Source organism: Brachycentrus maculatus, unplaced genomic scaffold, assembly GCF_059751285.1.
Source record: "Brachycentrus maculatus isolate JH-2025_06_01 unplaced genomic scaffold, ASM5975128v1 h1tg000104l, whole genome shotgun sequence".
Classification (NCBI taxonomy): domain Eukaryota; kingdom Metazoa; phylum Arthropoda; class Insecta; order Trichoptera; family Brachycentridae; genus Brachycentrus; species Brachycentrus maculatus.
In genome coordinates this window covers 688168-707561 of record NW_028280858.1, presented here as the reverse complement: position 1 = coordinate 707561, position 19394 = coordinate 688168, and the positions used below count along the sequence as shown (strand labels likewise).

The window sequence follows — 19394 nt, the reverse complement described above, 5'->3', positions numbered from 1 at the left end:
GGGACCAAAACCCGACACTGCTGTGTTTTACGTCATCGGGCGTGTTATGGGGCGTATCCCAAAACGTCTCTGCTTTATAGAGCTATAATAGTAGTAGTGTGGATCGTTTGTCTACCACTACACTACCATTTGTGTTATACAAATATGAGGGGAGGGGAGGATTGGGAGGGTGGACCATAGACATCAACAAATAGAGCCGCCAATAATTTAGCAATGTTACCAATATTAAAATAACTCTGTGACGTTATTCATTACCAACTTACGAAATTAAGGTTTTTTCGAAGGCGAATTTTCCAAAAGAAAAATGATGAATGTAATTATTAATTATATCGGCTGTTATAAACACATAACGAGTCTAATGCAATCCTTTATAGGTTGAGTATGTTAAATTAGATATTCCTCCCGTCTGACAAAGATCCATTACTAACGACTTACACGACGTTATAGAACAACGGGAGACGTTCGAACGGTTCGAACCTTGTGGCCAGTTTTTAAGAGGGATTAGCCTCCTGCGATGTCGATTCCGATCTGTCCGATCCATCTCTTTGGGGGTCTGCGCGGGAGTCGTCTACCTTGGGGTTGGCCATACATTGCAATGTGGGGGGGGGGGACTCTGGATGATTCCATTCTCCTCACATGCGCATACCATTGTCTCCTTCGTTGCCTTCCCCACCTAACGACATCTTCGATCTCGCATATTTCCCTTATCCTGGTGTTCCCTATTCTGTCTCGTAGACTCCTGCCAGATATGCTTCTTAGAGTCTTCATTTCTGACACTCGAAGGTGTCCGCTCTACCGTCATGATGAGTCGGACACAAGTTTTGTAAATCCTAATTTTGCTGCCGATCTTCATCTCAGGATTTTTCCATACATAATTTTTCAAGCATCCTGAGATGGCTGCAGCCTCGTTTACTTGCCCCTTCACTTCGCATCGCAGCGAGCGATTTTGGCTATAACTAATCAAATACATTGTAATAACAATAAATAAAGCATATAAGAGGAGAGAGGAGAAAACACAATAACAGTAATAATAATAATAATAAAACCCTTGTCCGCACCCCAATGGTGCAAAGGGCACTGCGTCATATAAACGTAGTGTTATCTTGATCGTTTACATATGAAGGAAAGGTGATCAGCCCTCTGCTTCAAGTACCAGTCCAGGGTAATATTGAATAAATATTACAGTGAAATAATCACTCATATTTATTCTTACCCGCCCTGGGAATTGAACCCGGGCCCTCCAGAACGGTAGCCGAGTGTGCTGACCATTACATTACGGAGGCGGACGGATTAAGCTAATTAAGGAAAATATAAAATTAACTATTCGTTCTACATGAATAAAATCATATTAAAATATCGGCTTTTGCGTTGGACGTCCTTAAAACATTTTTTTATTATTATTAACCAGTTTCCAATGAATTACACCCATTTCATATATTGAATGATAATTTTAAGGTTTTATAATTTTATTTTATTTTATTTTATTTATTCGGGAATTGTACAGCTTACATATAACTTTTTTTTTATATAAAACAATAGTTACATTAACAATAATAAACATTACATTACATTAACAAAAAATAGTTAGGTTAAAAAAAAAGCCAATTAAACAATTCCACGTTTATGTTATAAAACTATTAAAGAACATTCAGAGATAAAACAAAAAACAAAAAAAGGGTATTATATAAAATAATAGATTTAGCAGGAAGGAGAAGGAAAGGAGAGGAATTAATAAGGGTGGTTAAAGGGTTTTTTTTTTCTAGGTAAGAAGTTTAAAAATATATTTATAATTATACATAGATACATATACATACGCATATGTACACACACACATATATATATATATATATATATATATATATATATATATATATATATATATATATATATATATATACATATACATATTCATTATATATACAGAAAAAAAATTGTCATGCACCGTTCACCCCCCACCCATAACATAACTAGGTTATTGGTGGAGAGTAAACAGAGTATGGCAACTTTCTACCAACCTCTTTTTTATTATAGCTATACTTTTCCCGAAAATATCAATATCATTAAATGTCTTGTTGTATGAGTCTATGATTCTATTTAGGGTGGTATTTTGTGAAAAAACTGTGTTGCACTTTGGTACATGAAGAAGGTGAGTAGAACGCGTACGTCTTTGAGGTATAATATTTATAATTTTTCGATTTTATTACCCCCTATTTTATTTTCTCGTGATAATTAATAATTTTATTGGTCAGGGCTTAGGACTGTATCTTTAGTGGAACAAGCTGGCATATGTTTTATGCGTGTACATAGTTATTTTACAATGGACTTAAGGTGAAATATAAAATACCTCGTTTATTCGTCAGTGGTCCACAACAGGTGGCACAGCGCAATGCCTACAGTAGCTTTTTTTTTAAATTACCTACATTTAGAATTAGAGCAGCATATCGATTTTCTTTTGTAACTAATGTCAATGCATCTGGCTAACGTAGCAGTGGTCTCGGATTCGTTTCTCGGGGGGGTTAAAATAAGTCATGTGATTTTTTCACTCTAATATTTATTTAACACTCTGGACTGATACTTGAAGCGCAGAAGTGATCACCTTGCCTTCATATAATTAACGATCATGATAATACTGTTACAATACGATGCAGTGCCCTAAGCACGATCGGGTGCGAATAAGGTCAAAAATCCTGCAGAAGCGCTTTCTCTCCGGAATTTCTTACATTTTGACATCCGAATAAAGATGAAGAATATGGAAGTCTGGGTATTTACAGGGCTTACGACATTTTATATGCTGGTTAAATTATCACTTTACACACGTGCAACGATCACCGTTGTTCTACCTATGATTGACAACCACACTACTCAAATTTTCAGAACTAGATATATTGATCGATCTCTTGACACAGTACATATTTTTTATCTAATTTTTTATTTATGGATTTGGTAATTGCCGAAGGAAGGTCTTCAATAGTGTTAACTGATAATTCCAAAAGAGGTCTCGAAATAAACAATTTTTTTTGTTTATTGTTTTTTTTTACAAAATACATATTTAAATAATACAAATTAGTTGGTAAATATACAAAACATTTCAAATATAACATTTCTACCTCTCTAATAAAGTAGATACTTGTGTTTAGAGAGGGAGTTCGTTTTACATTATTTTTTTTATCTTCTAACCCTTATCCGCACCCAATGGTGCATAGGGCACTGCATCGTAGTGACGCATCTTAATCGTAAATTGCATAAAGGCAAGGTGATCAGCCCTGCGCTTTTTGTACCAGTCCAGGGTGATATTAAATAAATATGAGAGTGAAAATCGGCCAAATTTATTTTGACCTTCCTGGGAATCGAACCCGGGACCTCCAGCACGGTAGCCAAACGCGCTGACCACTGCGCTACGGAGGTGGACAATTTTTTTTATAAACAAAGTAAATTGAAAATGATTAAGATGAGAAAATGTTGCGAAGCACTGTTATATTATACATTATTTATCCTGGATTATACTATTATATTGCTGATATGCCCTAGAAAATGAGATTTTTACGCAACAACTTCGCCTAAATTGGGTTATACATAATTATCATTTGGGAATTAAAAGCCTATCTTCAAGAGGTCGATATCTCTCCCGTTCACGTGAAAGCGTTGTGCTTGGATCGTACGCGTAATGCCGTATACAATTACACGATCGTTATATGTTCGGTATCATTATCACGCATCGTCCAAGTGTCTACTCGAGTCTCTGTCGGCCGCCTCATATGGTGGACGGACACACACGACGCCAGAGATAACATACCTGATAGATCGGGTCCATTCTCCTTCAAACTATGACTGGCCGGAAACGCGTCATCATTTGAGTAGTCCGCTTGCAGACCACGTTATGTTTAAAAAAAAAATAGTTTTTCTAAGCCAAAGGCGCCGATCGATAGAAAATATAAAATATCAACGTCATGTTTAACATAATCAATGATTAAAGAAAACACTTGTTTTATACCACTTGAGTTTTATTAAAGACTACATGTTTGAGAAGTTAAACTTCCATCATTCAGGTCAGTATAATAACTAAAATATAAAATATAAAATTGTTATATAAATAAGGAGAGGGGAAAGTTAGGGGGAGGGGGTTAGTCAAGGGGCGGAGTTTTAAAACAAAGGGAAAATGGAAAGCAAAGGTGAAGAATTTTGAAACAATACATTATTTTATTTATTGTTTCGGCATTAACTTTGTGGTAAGACATGTTACAATGATTAAAGAAAACACTTGTTTTTTACCACTTGAGTGGTATTATAGACTACATGTTTCAGAAGTTAAACTTCTATCATTCAGGTCTGTATAATAACTAAAATATAAAATTGTTCTATAAATAAGGAGAGGGGAAAGTTAGGGGGACGGGGTTAGTCAAGGGGCGGAGTTTGAAAACAAAGGAAAAATGGAAAGCAAAGGTGAAGAATTTTGAAACAATATATTATTTAATAAATTATTATTAGAATTTAGGTTTTTTTTAACATAATCTGCCAAAACCAGCCTATGACGGTCGTCAGCCCCGTAAATGCCCAGACTTCCATATTCTTCTTCATCTTTGATGATATGTCAAAAAATAATTAGCTGCCAAAACTCGTTAACTTGGGAATAAAATGGAATATAAAAATCGATACATACAGGCGGACCTCAACATTCGCACATGATTGGTTCCTGAAAATCTGTGCGAAAGCTAAATGTTCGAAAGTAGAGGGATGTAAAATATAATAAAAAAAACACCTAAAATTGTACTTTTATATTTTATATTTATCAAAAATTACTAAGTACATATTGAGTAAAAAATATATTTCCTTAATAAACTTGTCTTGTTTAAATGAGTTAGTTGTACAACATTTTGAGTGTGTCCAAATACTTGTTCACAAAATCTGGATTATCTCCAATTACAGGAGTTATTTTCATATTATTTTTTGACATCTCATCAAAGATGAAGAAGAATATGGAAGTCTGGGCATTTACGGGGCTGACGACCGTCATCGATCAGATTTTGTGAACAAGTATTTGGACACACTCAAAATGTTGTAAATAAATTATCTGGTCAAATTATAAGCTTAAATAATAAAAATGAAAATGGTATTTTCTGGCGTTTCTCATGTGTGTGATTATAATCCAGGATTTGGACCTCACATACTAATATAAGAGTTTCTGCTTAGTAAAAAGCTTCTTTACATCTCACCAATAGATGTCTCTAGTGAAGTTCTAGTGATTCAAGAACAAGGTTTCTAAATTGGTTCATATATTAAGAACTTCCAAGAATTTGAGTAGTGTGGTTGTCAATAATGGGTAAAATTTGTGAATGTTACACGTGTGTAAAGTGATCACTTAAACCAGCCGATGACGGTCGTCAGACCCGTAAATGCCCAGACTTCCATATTCTTCTTCATCTTTGATGAGATGTCAAAAAATAATATGAGTTAGTTGTATTTTACTATTTTTTTCTATTCTTCATAAAGAGTTATGTAACATGAACAGACGCCTCCACAACTCCAGCACAGCAGACAGACACTGAACAGTGCAAAGACATTATGTCGATCGACAGTTCACTTCTAAGATCTCTCAGAAAAGATCAATGTTTTAAGCTTTCAAATCGGTAGCAGTAAGATATAATATATTTTTTAAAACAACGTGGTTTGCAAGTGGAATTTTAGCGGTTTTTTGTTATTTTTAAATAAAAATCTACACTCAGTTAATATTTATTCGGACTTATGTGTTTTTTCTCTAACAAACCTGTAGTATCTATTTTGGAAAGAAGTTCTCCTATGCTTTTATCATCTACGTTTTAATCGACTTCCATCTTTGAGCTAAGGTTCGTACACACAAAATTTCTCACATTTCGTTATTAAAACTACTTTTCTGCTTTTTATTCCTACCCTCATTCAAGATGGCAAGGTCATGCGTCAGTCCTGCGTCGGATTCTTGGATGTAGCAGTGACATTTCGCTCACTCCATTCAACAACGTCATATATCAAAAATCGTCAATTTTCAGTTGTGCATGTTTTCGAAATGCCCAGAAAATGTACTATATCCCAGCAAAAGCGGCATATTTTTTACTCAATATTTACCCGCTACAGGGCAGAAAGTGTTGTTTTTGCATTTTGAAGAAAATGTTTTTTTTTTTTTTTAATCTATTAAATATTTTTCAAATGGAGAAAAAACATTCAGGTTTTACCTAAAAAGATCTGTTGCACGGTAAAAAGTTCAATTAGTGGCTTGATATTTATTTTTAATATATTTTATTATATTTTTAAACTTTAAAAACGATCTCCTGAGAAATCAAGTTTTTTGATAAATGACGTTGTTGAAAGGAGTGAGAGATTTGTGTCCTCTTTGACCGGCGCGCGGCGCTGGGTAGTCACCGGCCACTAATGACGCGCTCCGTGTTCAAGATCAAGTTCAATATTCCGATCGTAATCCCAATCACCTCTGTGACAGGTCACGGATGCGGCTGGAAATTCAGCCGCGCATCGTGAAAGCTACCTTTTTTTTTTTACTGCGCTCATTGATATTCTCGATTATCCGCGACCCCGTTAACCGATTGCCAAATAATTGAGTAAAAAGTCAATTTAATTTTTGAAATTCGTGTTCTAATTTTTTTTAACCCTTTTCATTTACTGTGTAATTTTACTCAACATCAGTTGTGATTTTTTTACAACTTTATCTATTTTTTACGCAAAACAAATAGCCATTTTTTCGTGTTTTGCAGGTTTATTTTACAATAAATAATTAAGTAGGTAATTTTCACACACTTTGTCACTTTCAATTTTCCAACTATTTAGTTTTCATTATTAATTTCTTATTATTATTTTTTTTAAATAAAATTTAACCTCAAAATAATGCGTAGCATATATTCCAACATTTACTACAAAAATTTTAGCCTTCGTTGGTTATACACATACACCATTTTTAATAAAATTAGTAGCCAAGTTTTACTCTAAAATTTTCATGTCTTCATCTTTCAAAAATGAACATTTTTTTAAAGGACTTTTATTTATGGTTGCGTATACTCAAGTTCTAAAAATTAAAATAATGTGTATGTTTAATCATCTGATTGTTGAATATTATAGGGTGTCACTTAAACCAACGAATGACAGATCATTAAGCCTGTAAATTCCCAGACTTCCATACTCCCTTCTTCTCTGGAGAAATGTTAACATTTAGCCGCACAGTGGTCCTTTACGGGACCGCGGATTTGCGTCGTTCAATGCCCACAGGTCCCATACAGGACCGATGATTGCGAGGCATTTCTCTACACCGGATTACACTGATTTATGACAATAGTATTCAAAATATTAATATTACGTAAATAATGTGTTTGAGATACTGATTCATTATTTTATTTTTGGTTCTGATAAATATTTTAGTAGCTACGCATAGGTAGCAAGTCACGCAAATATTTCACAAAAATGCTTGTGCAGGGCGCTACCATTATTGCACGCGGCGCATGTTATTGCATGCGGCACATGAGCGTCTAGAGGTTAATATCCACTAATCTTGCTCATTGCGTTTATTCTAACGTATTGCGATATCTGTTGAATGACTGCTTAATTACTCTTTCATTTTTTATGTTGTTTCACTAGACATAAACAATACTCCAATCGCGTACTAAAGCCTACATGGTAAATTGAATAACGGAGGCAATATATGGCCGGATTTGCTACACGCATGATGTGATATGATATGATATCACTATAAAGAGGTCGAGTCACAGATCGATCCGGTGACCCATTGCTCTCGACTCTGCAAATTTGATTGCGTGCAATTATCTTAAAAGTCAATGGAGACAACTGCGTAGTGGAGGCAATACTCTACGCTCAACGGTCACCCGGGTGCTGTGATAACCAATCGCCGGCCGAATAGTACTAGCGGTGGTTTCTATAAAATTAAATATCAAGTTTGTTATTATGAACGGACATTGTTATCCAATCCAGGATGCTCGGATAAGACGCCTTGCCAATAACCGAGATTGTTAATTTAATTTTTAATTAATGTTTTACTTAGTAAATACCACTATTTTTTAAATCTACTGTGACACGTGTTTAGATGCATTCCGCATCATTTTCAAACACCGTATGACGTAGATGCGGAATACATTGAAACACGTGTCACAGTAGATTTTAAGAAATAGTGGTATTTGCTAAGTAAAAGATTAATTAAAAATGGATAGGTTTTACCACAAAGTGACTGCCGAATCAATTAATGAAATTGTTAATTTCATTTCCAAATAAAAAAAAATTATATATTAAATTATTGTACTGAGTATTATATAAAAGTTAAAAGAAAACACTTGTTTTTTACCACTCAGTTTAATATAATAATTAAAGAAAACACTTCGTTTTTTACCACTTTACTCAAGTGGTAAAAAACGAAGTGTTTTCTTTAATTATTGTAACATGTCTTACCACAAAGTTAATGCCGAAACAATAAATAAAATATCAGTTTAATATATATATTTTTTTAATATATATATATATATATATATATATATATATATATAACTGAGTGGTTATAGTTATAGTTCTACGAAGATAGAAGCTACAGATGCTTTCATCTTCGGGTCTTAATATGGAAGCATCTGTAGCTTCCGAAACTAGTCATCAAAATAAAATAAATATAACTCAGGTGATAAAAAACAAGTATTTTCTTTTCAATTTCATCATGTCATGTCACAAAGTGAATACCGAAACAATAAATTGAATATTATAAACTCAAATTTAAATTATTTTTAGCTGTATGTTGTCTCAATTTTACTAGCCGGCTCATTTGTTTTTAGCTCCTTACCTTTCAATAACTCTTTTCTTTACAAACCATTTATTTATTTTGAAGAAAAACTAATCATTTCACTACAAAAAAAAAGTGTTTTAAGAAAAGAAAAACAATTATGTTAAATGTTACCTGGGTTTAATGAAAATTATGTTGCTGGCAATCGAATATCCCACCTCAAGCATGCCAATATATGGCATTTTCAATTACATTTTCTAAAAAAAAAACAATCTATAGCATACATATATTTATGATATAATTATCCTTTCCAGGGAATCTTCAATCGCACTCTATATGTCGGAATTACTTGATTAATTGCTTTTAGGAATCAATTGGAGTCTGCAGTTTCAATACAAAAAAATAATTTGGCATAAACATAATTCAGAGAGTTATTGAGGTCCTCACCAAAAAGTTACATTTCCAATATTGCACAAAAATCCTTTTAATGCAAATCTGTTCTGTTTACTGTATTCTATCGAAATCTTAATCAACGTTGAAACACCTTACACACCTTATTACACCTTGTTCCATATAAAGGCCAAATAATGAATTATCTTGAAAATTTAGAAATCCAAAAAAACCTGAATTCTAATAATGATTTATGAAATAATACATTGTTTCAAAATTCTTCACCATTGCTTTCCATTTTTCCTTTGTTTTCAAACTCCGTCCCTTGACTAACTCCTTCCCCTTACTTTCCCCTCTCCTTATTTATAGAACAATTTTATATTTTATATTTTAGTTATTATACAGACCTGAATGATGGAAGTTTAACTTCTGAAACATGTAGTCTATAATAAAACTCCAGTGGTAAAAAACTAAGTGTTTTCTTTAATCATTCTTAATCAACATTGCGACAAAACGTAACCAATCCTGTGTTAAACCAATATGAAATCATTAAATCGCACCAAAACATAACAATTTTGCAAGCTAGAATTCCTGATTAATAAAAATCATTTATAATGGAAATGTAACTTTTTGGTTAGGACCCCCACAGCTGTAATCTGACAGTTGACCAACATTTGACTTGCTTCTTTCATTTGTTTTATTTTCGTTTATTTTTGTTTCAGTTACGAATTGCAGTTGGAAACTAAAACACACCGGAGAGGCCTGGGAAGCTTCCTACTGCACACTCTGGAGCTCATAGCCTTCACTAACCAGATGAGAAAAGTAATCCTCACCGTTCTCACCAATAACAAATCAGCCGTTTCCTTCTTCAAAGCTCTGAGGTATGTTTAGTTTTTTATTTATATTTTAATGTTTCTTCTTCTTCTAAAGGTGGTGACTGACCAGAGCTATTTCCTCGTAACTTAACACGTTACAATGTGAGCATTCGTATAGTCAGTACAGCGAGCCGAGCGTTCCATCCGTAGTTTCGGATGCTCGCATAGTTAAATAAGATCTAGTGTAAGTTGATTTTAGGGTCAGTTTATTTTGTTTGATGATAATTGATATTTTTTTATTTTAAGGAATGAAAAGTGCATTTGATTGACTGTGTCACAAAAAGTTCCCATAAATACTTATTTTTATTTTACATGTCTCTTTATTTCATATTTAAATGTGATTTTGTACTTAGTTTAATAATGAAATAAGACAATTTTGTGCAAAAAAAAAGTCTTGTGTACCTATATTTTTTTTCAGTTTTATTTTTGGGAGTCTCTGAGACCTATAACAGTGGTAACGTTACAAAAACGTTTAACAGTGCTTAAGGGTTAATATTATAACTTGAAGCGCAGAACTGATCACCTTGTTTTTATGTAATTAATAACTAAGAAAACACTGTGTGGATATATTACTGCGGCTTATATTTCATTGGGTGTGGATAAAGTTTTATTTATTTTTATTTCATAATTACAAATTACAATATTCTATTCGAGTTTTCCTGTGCCGAGGTTATAAGAATAATTCTCGTTTATAATTATGATCCTAGAAGTTATCCTTCGATTTTTCCGATGTAACAAGAATTGACAGTATTTTATTTATTATTTCGGCATTCACTTTGTGATAGACATGATTAAATTGTAAAAGAAAAACACTTGTTTTTTACCACTTGAGTTAAATTTATTTAATTACAGTGACTAGTTTCGGAAGCTACGCTTCCACCTTCATATCTTTGAGTTTATATTTAGACCTGAAGATGGAAGCATAGCTTCCGAAACTAGTCGTTATAATTAAATAAATATAACTTAAGTGGTTTTCTTGTGATTTAAAGTTAATCATACTACTCTATTCGACAATTTAAAATCAAAAACATAAGCTGGGATGAAATAAAATCTGAGAAAAAGTGGCAAATACTAAAGTGACAAATACCCCATGGTAGACGACTCCCGGGCAAACCACCAAATAGATGGGTCGATAGCTGGGAATCGACGTCGCAGGAGGCGAATCCCTCTTAAAAACAGGCCGCAAGGCCTATAATAAGAAGAAGAAAAAGAAGGTTTTCTTTTATAAGAATTGACAATCCGCATTTTAGAAGTAGACTTTTCAAGATCTATAATTTTTAATTGACCTTTTTTTTAAATAGATACACTATTGACGAAACCAACCCGGATGACGAAGAGGACATTCCCTACGAGATATTGAGCAAACCGAACCCCAAGATGAATCGCCCCGCTCCGGTCGCCAACCAGGGGCCTTCCCGCCCCCCCATCACGATTGGACCCCACTCGCACCAGTGTTGCCAGGGCGGACATCATCACTGACCAATCGCCTCTACGCAGCATCACACTTCTCTCGTTCTGATCGCCAAATTTAAATACGGCCCGGGCACTTCCGCCTCCGTTGACAACGCTGATAAGTCAGAAGGTTAACAATCAAAGGTTAACCTTTCAACTGCTCGGCTGTCCAAACTCAAAACACAGTAAGGGTAATTTTTTTTTGTAGTACGTTTTTTTTGTAGCTTTGGACTAAGTAGATTGTACTTAGTCCAAAAATGCAACAAAAAAAACGTATTACAAAAAAAAAGTCCCTTACTGTGTTTTAAGTTTGGACAGCCGTGCTGGGTAGGTATTAAAATGGCGGAGTCCGATGCCCTGCCAATTTTCCAGCAATTTTTTTCATATCTTAGTATAGCATAACTACCCCGAGAGATTGCTCCGCATCTTACGTTTTAGTATATTATTACTACCGCTGTAGTGGTCAGCATGCTCGGCTACCGTTCTGGAGGTGCCGGGTTCGATTCCCAAGGGGGGGGGGGGGCAAATGAATATAAGTGATTTTCATCACTCTTAATATTTATTCAGTATTACCCTGGACTGGTACCTGAAGCAGTGGGCTGATCACCTTTCCCTCAACGAGAGTTCCATTGTGTGTCTCGATTTAATAGGTCATTGAGCATAATATAGACATATTTTCAACCATTATATTTAGTAATCTCACATCCTAGAGTATAAATATACCTTTAAACAATATAATGACTTAATTTAAAAAATCATGTACATCAAGTATTCTCTCATTAGATCTATACATAGCATACTTAGAAATACGATTTTATTAAATATATATTAAATACATATTGCTCACTCCTTTCAACAACGTCATATATCAAAATACTTGATTTTTCAAAAGATCGTTTTTAAAGTTTAAGAATATAATAAAATTTATCAAAAATAAATATCAAGCCACTTATTGAACTTTTTACTGTACAACAGATCTTTTTAGGTAAAACCTGAAGGTTTTTTTCTCCATTTGAAAAATATTTAGTATATTTAAAAAAATAATTAAAAAATACTTTTTTTTTAAATGCAAAAACAATACTTTCTGCCCTGTAGCGGGTAAATATTAACTTTTAAAATATGCCGCTTTTGCTGGAATATAGTACATTATCTGGGTATTCCGAAAACATGCAAAACTGAAAATTGACGATTTTTTATTTATTACGTTACGTGAAAGGAGTGAGCGATGTATTACATACATATATATTTATTATTAATCTCTTCCTGAATCGTCGTAAGTGTCAGTTTGAGAAGATTTATTTTAAAATACTGTAAAAATCCTAAATATTTGTACCCTAGGAAAAACTTTATATTTTTACAATCATGTTTTGCGAAGGAGACAATAATAAACTTATTTTTTCATATATCCGAAAATCTTGTGCATTTTTTACAAAAACTACTTTTTCACATAAAAGGAGATTTTTACCCCTCTGATGTTCTGCCGGGAAAAGTTTGATTGAGATGGAAGATTTGATGTCTTTTTATCACAATTAAGTTGCCCTCTCGAGCTTTTAACCTAAATTTAACTACGATTAATCAAAATAAATTAAAATTAGTAAATATAAGAATATTTTAAACAGATATCAAGTGATTTTAGATTTTTAGCAAATTGGTTAGTACAGAGTGGCGAAAAACTAATCACCTATCGGAAGATGTTATCATTTTTGCAAATGGCTGCAACGTCAATTATATTAGACATTTGTGAACTAGACAGCTGCAATATACAAACAAATTTAGGGGGGCGCAAAATTAATCATCCAATTCTGTTTTTGAATATTTTTTTTTACTTAATGAAAATGGTTTTACTTAATGTAATGGTCAGCACGCTCAGCTACCGTTCTGGAGGTCCCGGGTTCGATTCCCAGGGGGGGTCAAATAAATATAAGTGATTTTTTCACTGTAATATTTATTCAATATTACCCTGGACTGGTACCTAAAGCGGAGGGCTGATCACCTTTCCTTCATGTGTAAACGATCAAGATAACACTGCGTTCATATGAAACAGTGCCCTATGCACCATTGGGGTGCGGATATGGGTTTTATTATTATTATTAATGAAAAAAATGATTTTGAGTGATGGGAATCTTTATTTGGACCTTTAAAATTTCTTCTGCTAAGTGGAAAAGATGATATCCGTCAAGTGTCTGCCGCCAGTGTTGATTCACATTTGTGCCTGTTTTTATCAATTTGTTCGTATACTGCTGCTGGTTTAGTTCACAAATGTCAAATATAACGACGTACGACGCCATTTGAAAAAATTAAAACATCTTACAATTGGGTGATTAATTTTGCGCCACCCTGTATATTTGTTGTTTCCACTCGGTGTGTTTTAGCAATAACATTTTATAGGATATGTTATGGTATCATGAAGCGGTATTACCATGGTATTGCACAGCCCTAAACTGTGGATATCAACATATTACGCCGTGTATTTTAATGATATTAATACTAAATGTGATTTTTAATAAAAATAATGAAATTAAATTAGCATTATCGTAATTATATTACTGAAACAACAAAAAATAAATGTTATCACAGAAGAATTTATTGTATTTACTGTGGTTTTGCTGTCAAGGATTTGTGTGTTATCGTGTGTCCTAATCTTTTCAGGCAGTAAAAAATTGAGACAAGCGTATATAGGTGTTGTGCCACTCTTGAGATATACTTATTTAATTGAATGTGTATTTTAACTTCTATGTAACTCTTATTTTACTTTATTAGTTTTTTTTTTACAGATTTGTCTCCCCCAATACCCATTTAGGATTTCACTTAATGAGATGCATTTAAAAAAAAACTGCGTCGAATATGACAAAGAAATTTGTGCTTATAAGACGCTGCGAATTATTACAAAAGCTATCCCAAATTCTAAATATGTAATTGTAAACCTTTCACTCTAGTTTTGAGTCAGTTTTCTGTTTACTGCAAGACGGCGAAGAATTTCAAATCATGATTTTATTTATAAACTTTTATTCTGTAAATTGACTATTTTTTTAATAGAGTGTTATAAATGTTGAATAGTAATATTATTATTGTATCGTAGTGAACTTGTAACGTTTTGTCTTTACGGCATCATAAGTTTTTTTTGCAGAAATGTATTATTTTAACGGAAATAGAGTCTTTTGTAATGAGAATAAGAATAAATACTTAAGACTGCAATTTTGTCAATGTATGTATGTATATTGTTGATGCACATGCAACAATAGCCAATGTGATGTTTTTATATATATATATATATATATATATATATATATATATATATATATATATATATATATATATATATATATATATATATATATATATGTGTGTGTGTGTATACATATCGCTCACTCCTTTCAAGAACGTCATAAATCAAAAAACTTGATTTTTCAGGAGAACGTTTTTAAAGTTCGAACATAAAATACAATGTATTAAAAATAAATATCAACCCACTTATTTAACTTTTTACTGTGCAACAGATCTTTTTAGGTAAAACCTGAATATTTTTTCTCCATTTGAAAAATATTTAGTATATTTAAAAAAATAATTAAACAATACCTTTTATTCAAAATGCAAAAATAACACTTTCTGCCCTGTAGCGGGTAAATATTAAGTTAAAAATATGCCTATTTTGCTGGTATATAGTACATTTTCTGGGCATTACGAAAACATGCACAACTCAAAATTGACGATTTTTGATTTATGACGTTCTTGAAAGGAGTGAGCGATATGTCAAGTACACATCACGAAGATACTTCAAAAACTGACATTAAGAAGTTGATATGACAGAATACTTCATACTTTCTGAATCATGAATCTGTTTTAAACCATTTTATTTGATTAATATTATTTTTTTTTAATTGGGAAACAAAACCACAAAACGACCAGAATTTTCAACCATTCATATGTTAAGATTACATAAATTGACTTGGCCACTTATTATTATATATATGTATGTATTTACGATATGACACAGGCCGAAATTATATTAAGCCTTTTCTAAAATGTTTGTATTTTTATCTCTGTTGTCAGAAGCCAGTTTATTGATCACATCACATAATTGTGTTATTTTTAAATAAATTAATTTCAAATGACTGTTTTGTTTTTTATTTGTTTTAAACTATATGTTATGGTATAGTGGATGGAAGTATGAAATGATGGAATATTGAGGTTTCGCAAGAATTATTTGAGAATGCAACTGTAAAAAATGTACTCAGATTGTTCCTAACTAGAATATTAGTAAAAATTCACAAGAAAAAATATCTTGGTTTTTTTAAATAAATTTTTTGATAACCTACAAAGAGAGAGGCATTTATGTTCTATTTTGGTTTATGGATATGTCATGAAGAAGATCATCGTAGAAGAATTAAAAGAGCTTCATCAAAAATGGTGACAGAGAAGATAGATCCTTCAGAGATAGATTAAGTAAGGGAGGATGTTTCTAGTTCCTTGACTGATGAAACATGTGCGAAATATAGTGAGGTAAATATAGTGACTAATAACTAATAAGTTACTAAAAAAAAATAGTATTTTTTTAGTTGAGTTGAAAAAAACATTCAGACAAATTAAAATAGTTTTAAACTTTTTTACAAGAAGAATATACCTATCCATATTTTATATATAAAATATGGATAGGTATATTTTTCTTGTAAAAAAGTTTAAAACTATTTTAATTTGTCTGAATGTTTTTTTCAACTAAACTAAAAAAATACTATTTTTTTTTAGTAACTTATTAGTTATTAGTCACTTGGCTATAGCCAAGCTAGCGGTTCACAACGGCGTGCTGTTACCGACACTAATGTATGGAAGCGAAACATGGAACTGGCAAAGGAAGGATGAAATCAGAGTGAATGCTGTGGAAATGCGCTTCCTCTGACGAATGTGTGGAAAATCATTGTATGACAAAATTAAAAACGAAGTTATAAGAAAGGAATGTAAAAGGCTGAACGAGGAATAATTGAAAAGATTAGGAAAGGTTCTTTACGGTGGTATGGACATGTGGAGCGAATGGATAATGAGAGAATGACTAAGAAAATATATGTGGCGAATGTGAGAGGGAAAACAGAACGTGGACGACCGAAAAAGACTTGGCTCGATCAGATCAATCAGAACCTAAAATCTGGCGGTGTCAAAAGTCTGCGTAATCGGAGGGCATGTATGACTAGATGTATGAATGTGAAGGAGGGGAGGAGTGTATGTCAGGACAGAAGAGTGTGGCGTTCCATCCCCTCTGCCTATCCCTGCGGGGAAAGGGCGTGATGGTAGTAGTCATAATAGTAGCATATTTTATTGGAAGAAAGTTTTGCGGAGGTTTGTTCATATATATTATTATTGTTATTATTAAAACCGTATCTGCTCCCTGTGTGGAGCATATGGAGTCCTCAAACTGTCTCCGACTGCCAGCTCCCTTGCAACCTCCCAAGTCAGGTCTGCATCCCGAAGAACTGGCGACGAATTGTTGGCAGTAGTTGTTCTGGGCGGCGCGAACCTGATGCCTTTTAAAAGAGGCAAGCTTGATGGCGGCTCTCGGGAGGCAAGCGGAGTACATGGCCTAGCCAACTGAATTGCCTTAATAAAGAGATAAGGCGTAGGACGCAGATCTTGGTCACAACTGTCGTTATTAATATAGATAAGGGTAAACAACAAAAAAAATATTATGGAAATAAATTATCTATTTTTTACAAGCATTGGTAACAACATGGTATAAAGGTAAACAAACATTATGTGCTAGCTAACACTAATAATTATTTATTTAATATTTAGACAAATCAGTACTCTACATTCATAAGATATTCAATTCAAAGCTGTAATAGTAATTTTTAATCCTTTTCAAAATTATTTATGAATTGTTATTTGTCAATTTGCACAACATTGGTAGTAAGAAACTGAGATCACAGTTCTTTTTTTGTACTTTTGATAAATTATTTTTTAAATATTTTATATGAACTCTTTAACATTAAACTCTCATATGAGCTCTTGTCTTGCCAAAAGTGCGGCAAAATTATAATAATACTTATCTTTAAAATGTATTTATCTATAATTTGCTTTAAGACTAGCTTCATCATTATAGTTATACAATTCAACACTAGGGTGCAGCACTTATACTTGAAATTACTATAGGCACATCCTAAATTCCTGATTTTCTGTGAAATCTTTCAGTTTTATTTATTTGCATGAAATGAGTATTCTATTATTAACTGCGGTTGACAGATGCCCTCTTAACACATAAGTTGGTCATTAAAGTCTATATTAAATTTATATTTGGAATCATTTTTTGTAAGTAGGTTTTACATTAATATAAATTTCTACTAATATTTACCTACTTAGATTAGTGAGAGCTCCTTAGGGCTGCTTTTCTTGTTTGTCAATGGGCACTATTTTTATGTATTTGAACACCGCCAAGGAAAATTTTGTGCTTAGATTTGATATGTTGAGGACAAAATCTGTACTAATACTGCCAACCCGCATTGGTTTATTTTTTAACAAAAACATTCACAATTTATATGAATTGTTTGTTGTAAATGATGGGACTGTATTAGCTAAGTTATTTAGAGTAATATCGGTAGGGGTAGAATACTTATTTAATAACTAGGATCTGCAACACCATTTACATAATATAACCGTATACACAGTATTCCACTAAAAAAAAGCTAACTACCTTTCTTTCATGGAAACCTGTTTGCCATGTATTTTAACAAATTGAACTATCTACGCAAGGTCTACAAAGGTGGAAACCTCATCTGTATCATTGCATATTTAAAATTGAAAACAAGGAATATAACAATGCAAAAAACAGTAATAACACATTCAATTTTATACTAAATGAACTATGTGCCAATAAATGGATGAATAAATAATTCAATGGCAAATCTTACACCGCTAAAAAGTTTTTTTAAATCAAGTGTTGTGTTGTGGTTCCGTGGTTAGTGTCGCGGACTCTTAAGTCAGAGTTTCTATTTCTAATGAGCCGCTTAGACTCACAGAAATAGTATGAAATTGAAATATTTGTGTATATAATAAAAACACAAATATTTATCTTTTTTCAAATAAAAAATATGCTCGTTTTTAATTTTGCATAAATCAAGCAATTTTTATAATGGGTGTGTGAGTTAATAGTTTCTAATAATTTTATAGCAAGTGAAGAAAAAATCACAGTAACGGTTTTAGTTCCACAGAGTTCGATGCATTAAATACAATCCTTTTACTATATTGTCACGACATGTATTTATTTTATGACACGCTTGAATTACTCAGTACTATTTATTTATTTACAAACACCTCATGGTACTTTTTGCATGGTAATACATACTTGTAAAAAAATTAGGGCTATAAAAATACACACTTAGGACGGGAAAGGTATTTCTACCCGTCCGATCGATTGATGCTTAAGGATGGGAAGGGTATTTTTACCTTCTGCACCGGACTCATTTTCATCAAAGTTAGAAAAGAAGGAATTGTTAAATATTTTTATATGAATATTATGTACCAATCTCTTTGTAGTTAAGACCTTAGTCTTAACTATATGTACCGTAGAACGGGGCTACTTGAGATTTGATGTGTTACTTGAGCCCAGTACAAAAAAAATAAACATGTATTTGGTCTAGAATAATGAACGCATTGACATGATTCATTGTTTCCCTGACAGGTGACACTTATTGTCACGATACTTCAATCGATACCACGATCTAAATTTTTTTTTTGTACTGGGCTCAAGTACACATCAAAGTTCAAGTAGCCCCGTTCTAAGGTACACAATTATCAAATCCCGTCGCCAGCGGTCCGCAGGCGTAAAAAAACTCCCAGCTGTCTAATATGTGTTAACAGTACATTGCTGTGATTATCTAATTTTTCTTTTTTTCACTGTTGCACTTTGATTTTAAAATATTCTTAATAATTGTATACGATTG

The 19394-nt window shown here is 32.7% G+C and overlaps 1 protein-coding gene across 1 annotated transcript in view; it reads left to right on the top strand.

The window, feature by feature from the left end:
- Window positions 1-14739, top strand: part of Naa40 (N-alpha-acetyltransferase 40) — a 55364-nt gene extending 40625 nt beyond the window's left edge. Inside the window, exons 4-5 of the mRNA XM_088258883.1 lie at window positions 9865-10023; window positions 11319-14739. Coding sequence (XP_088115009.1) covers window positions 9865-10023; window positions 11319-11496 — 337 coding nt within the window. The 3' untranslated portion in view covers window positions 11497-14739. The remainder of the gene's footprint in view (window positions 1-9864; window positions 10024-11318) is intronic.
- Window positions 14740-19394: the final 4655 nt, after the last annotated feature.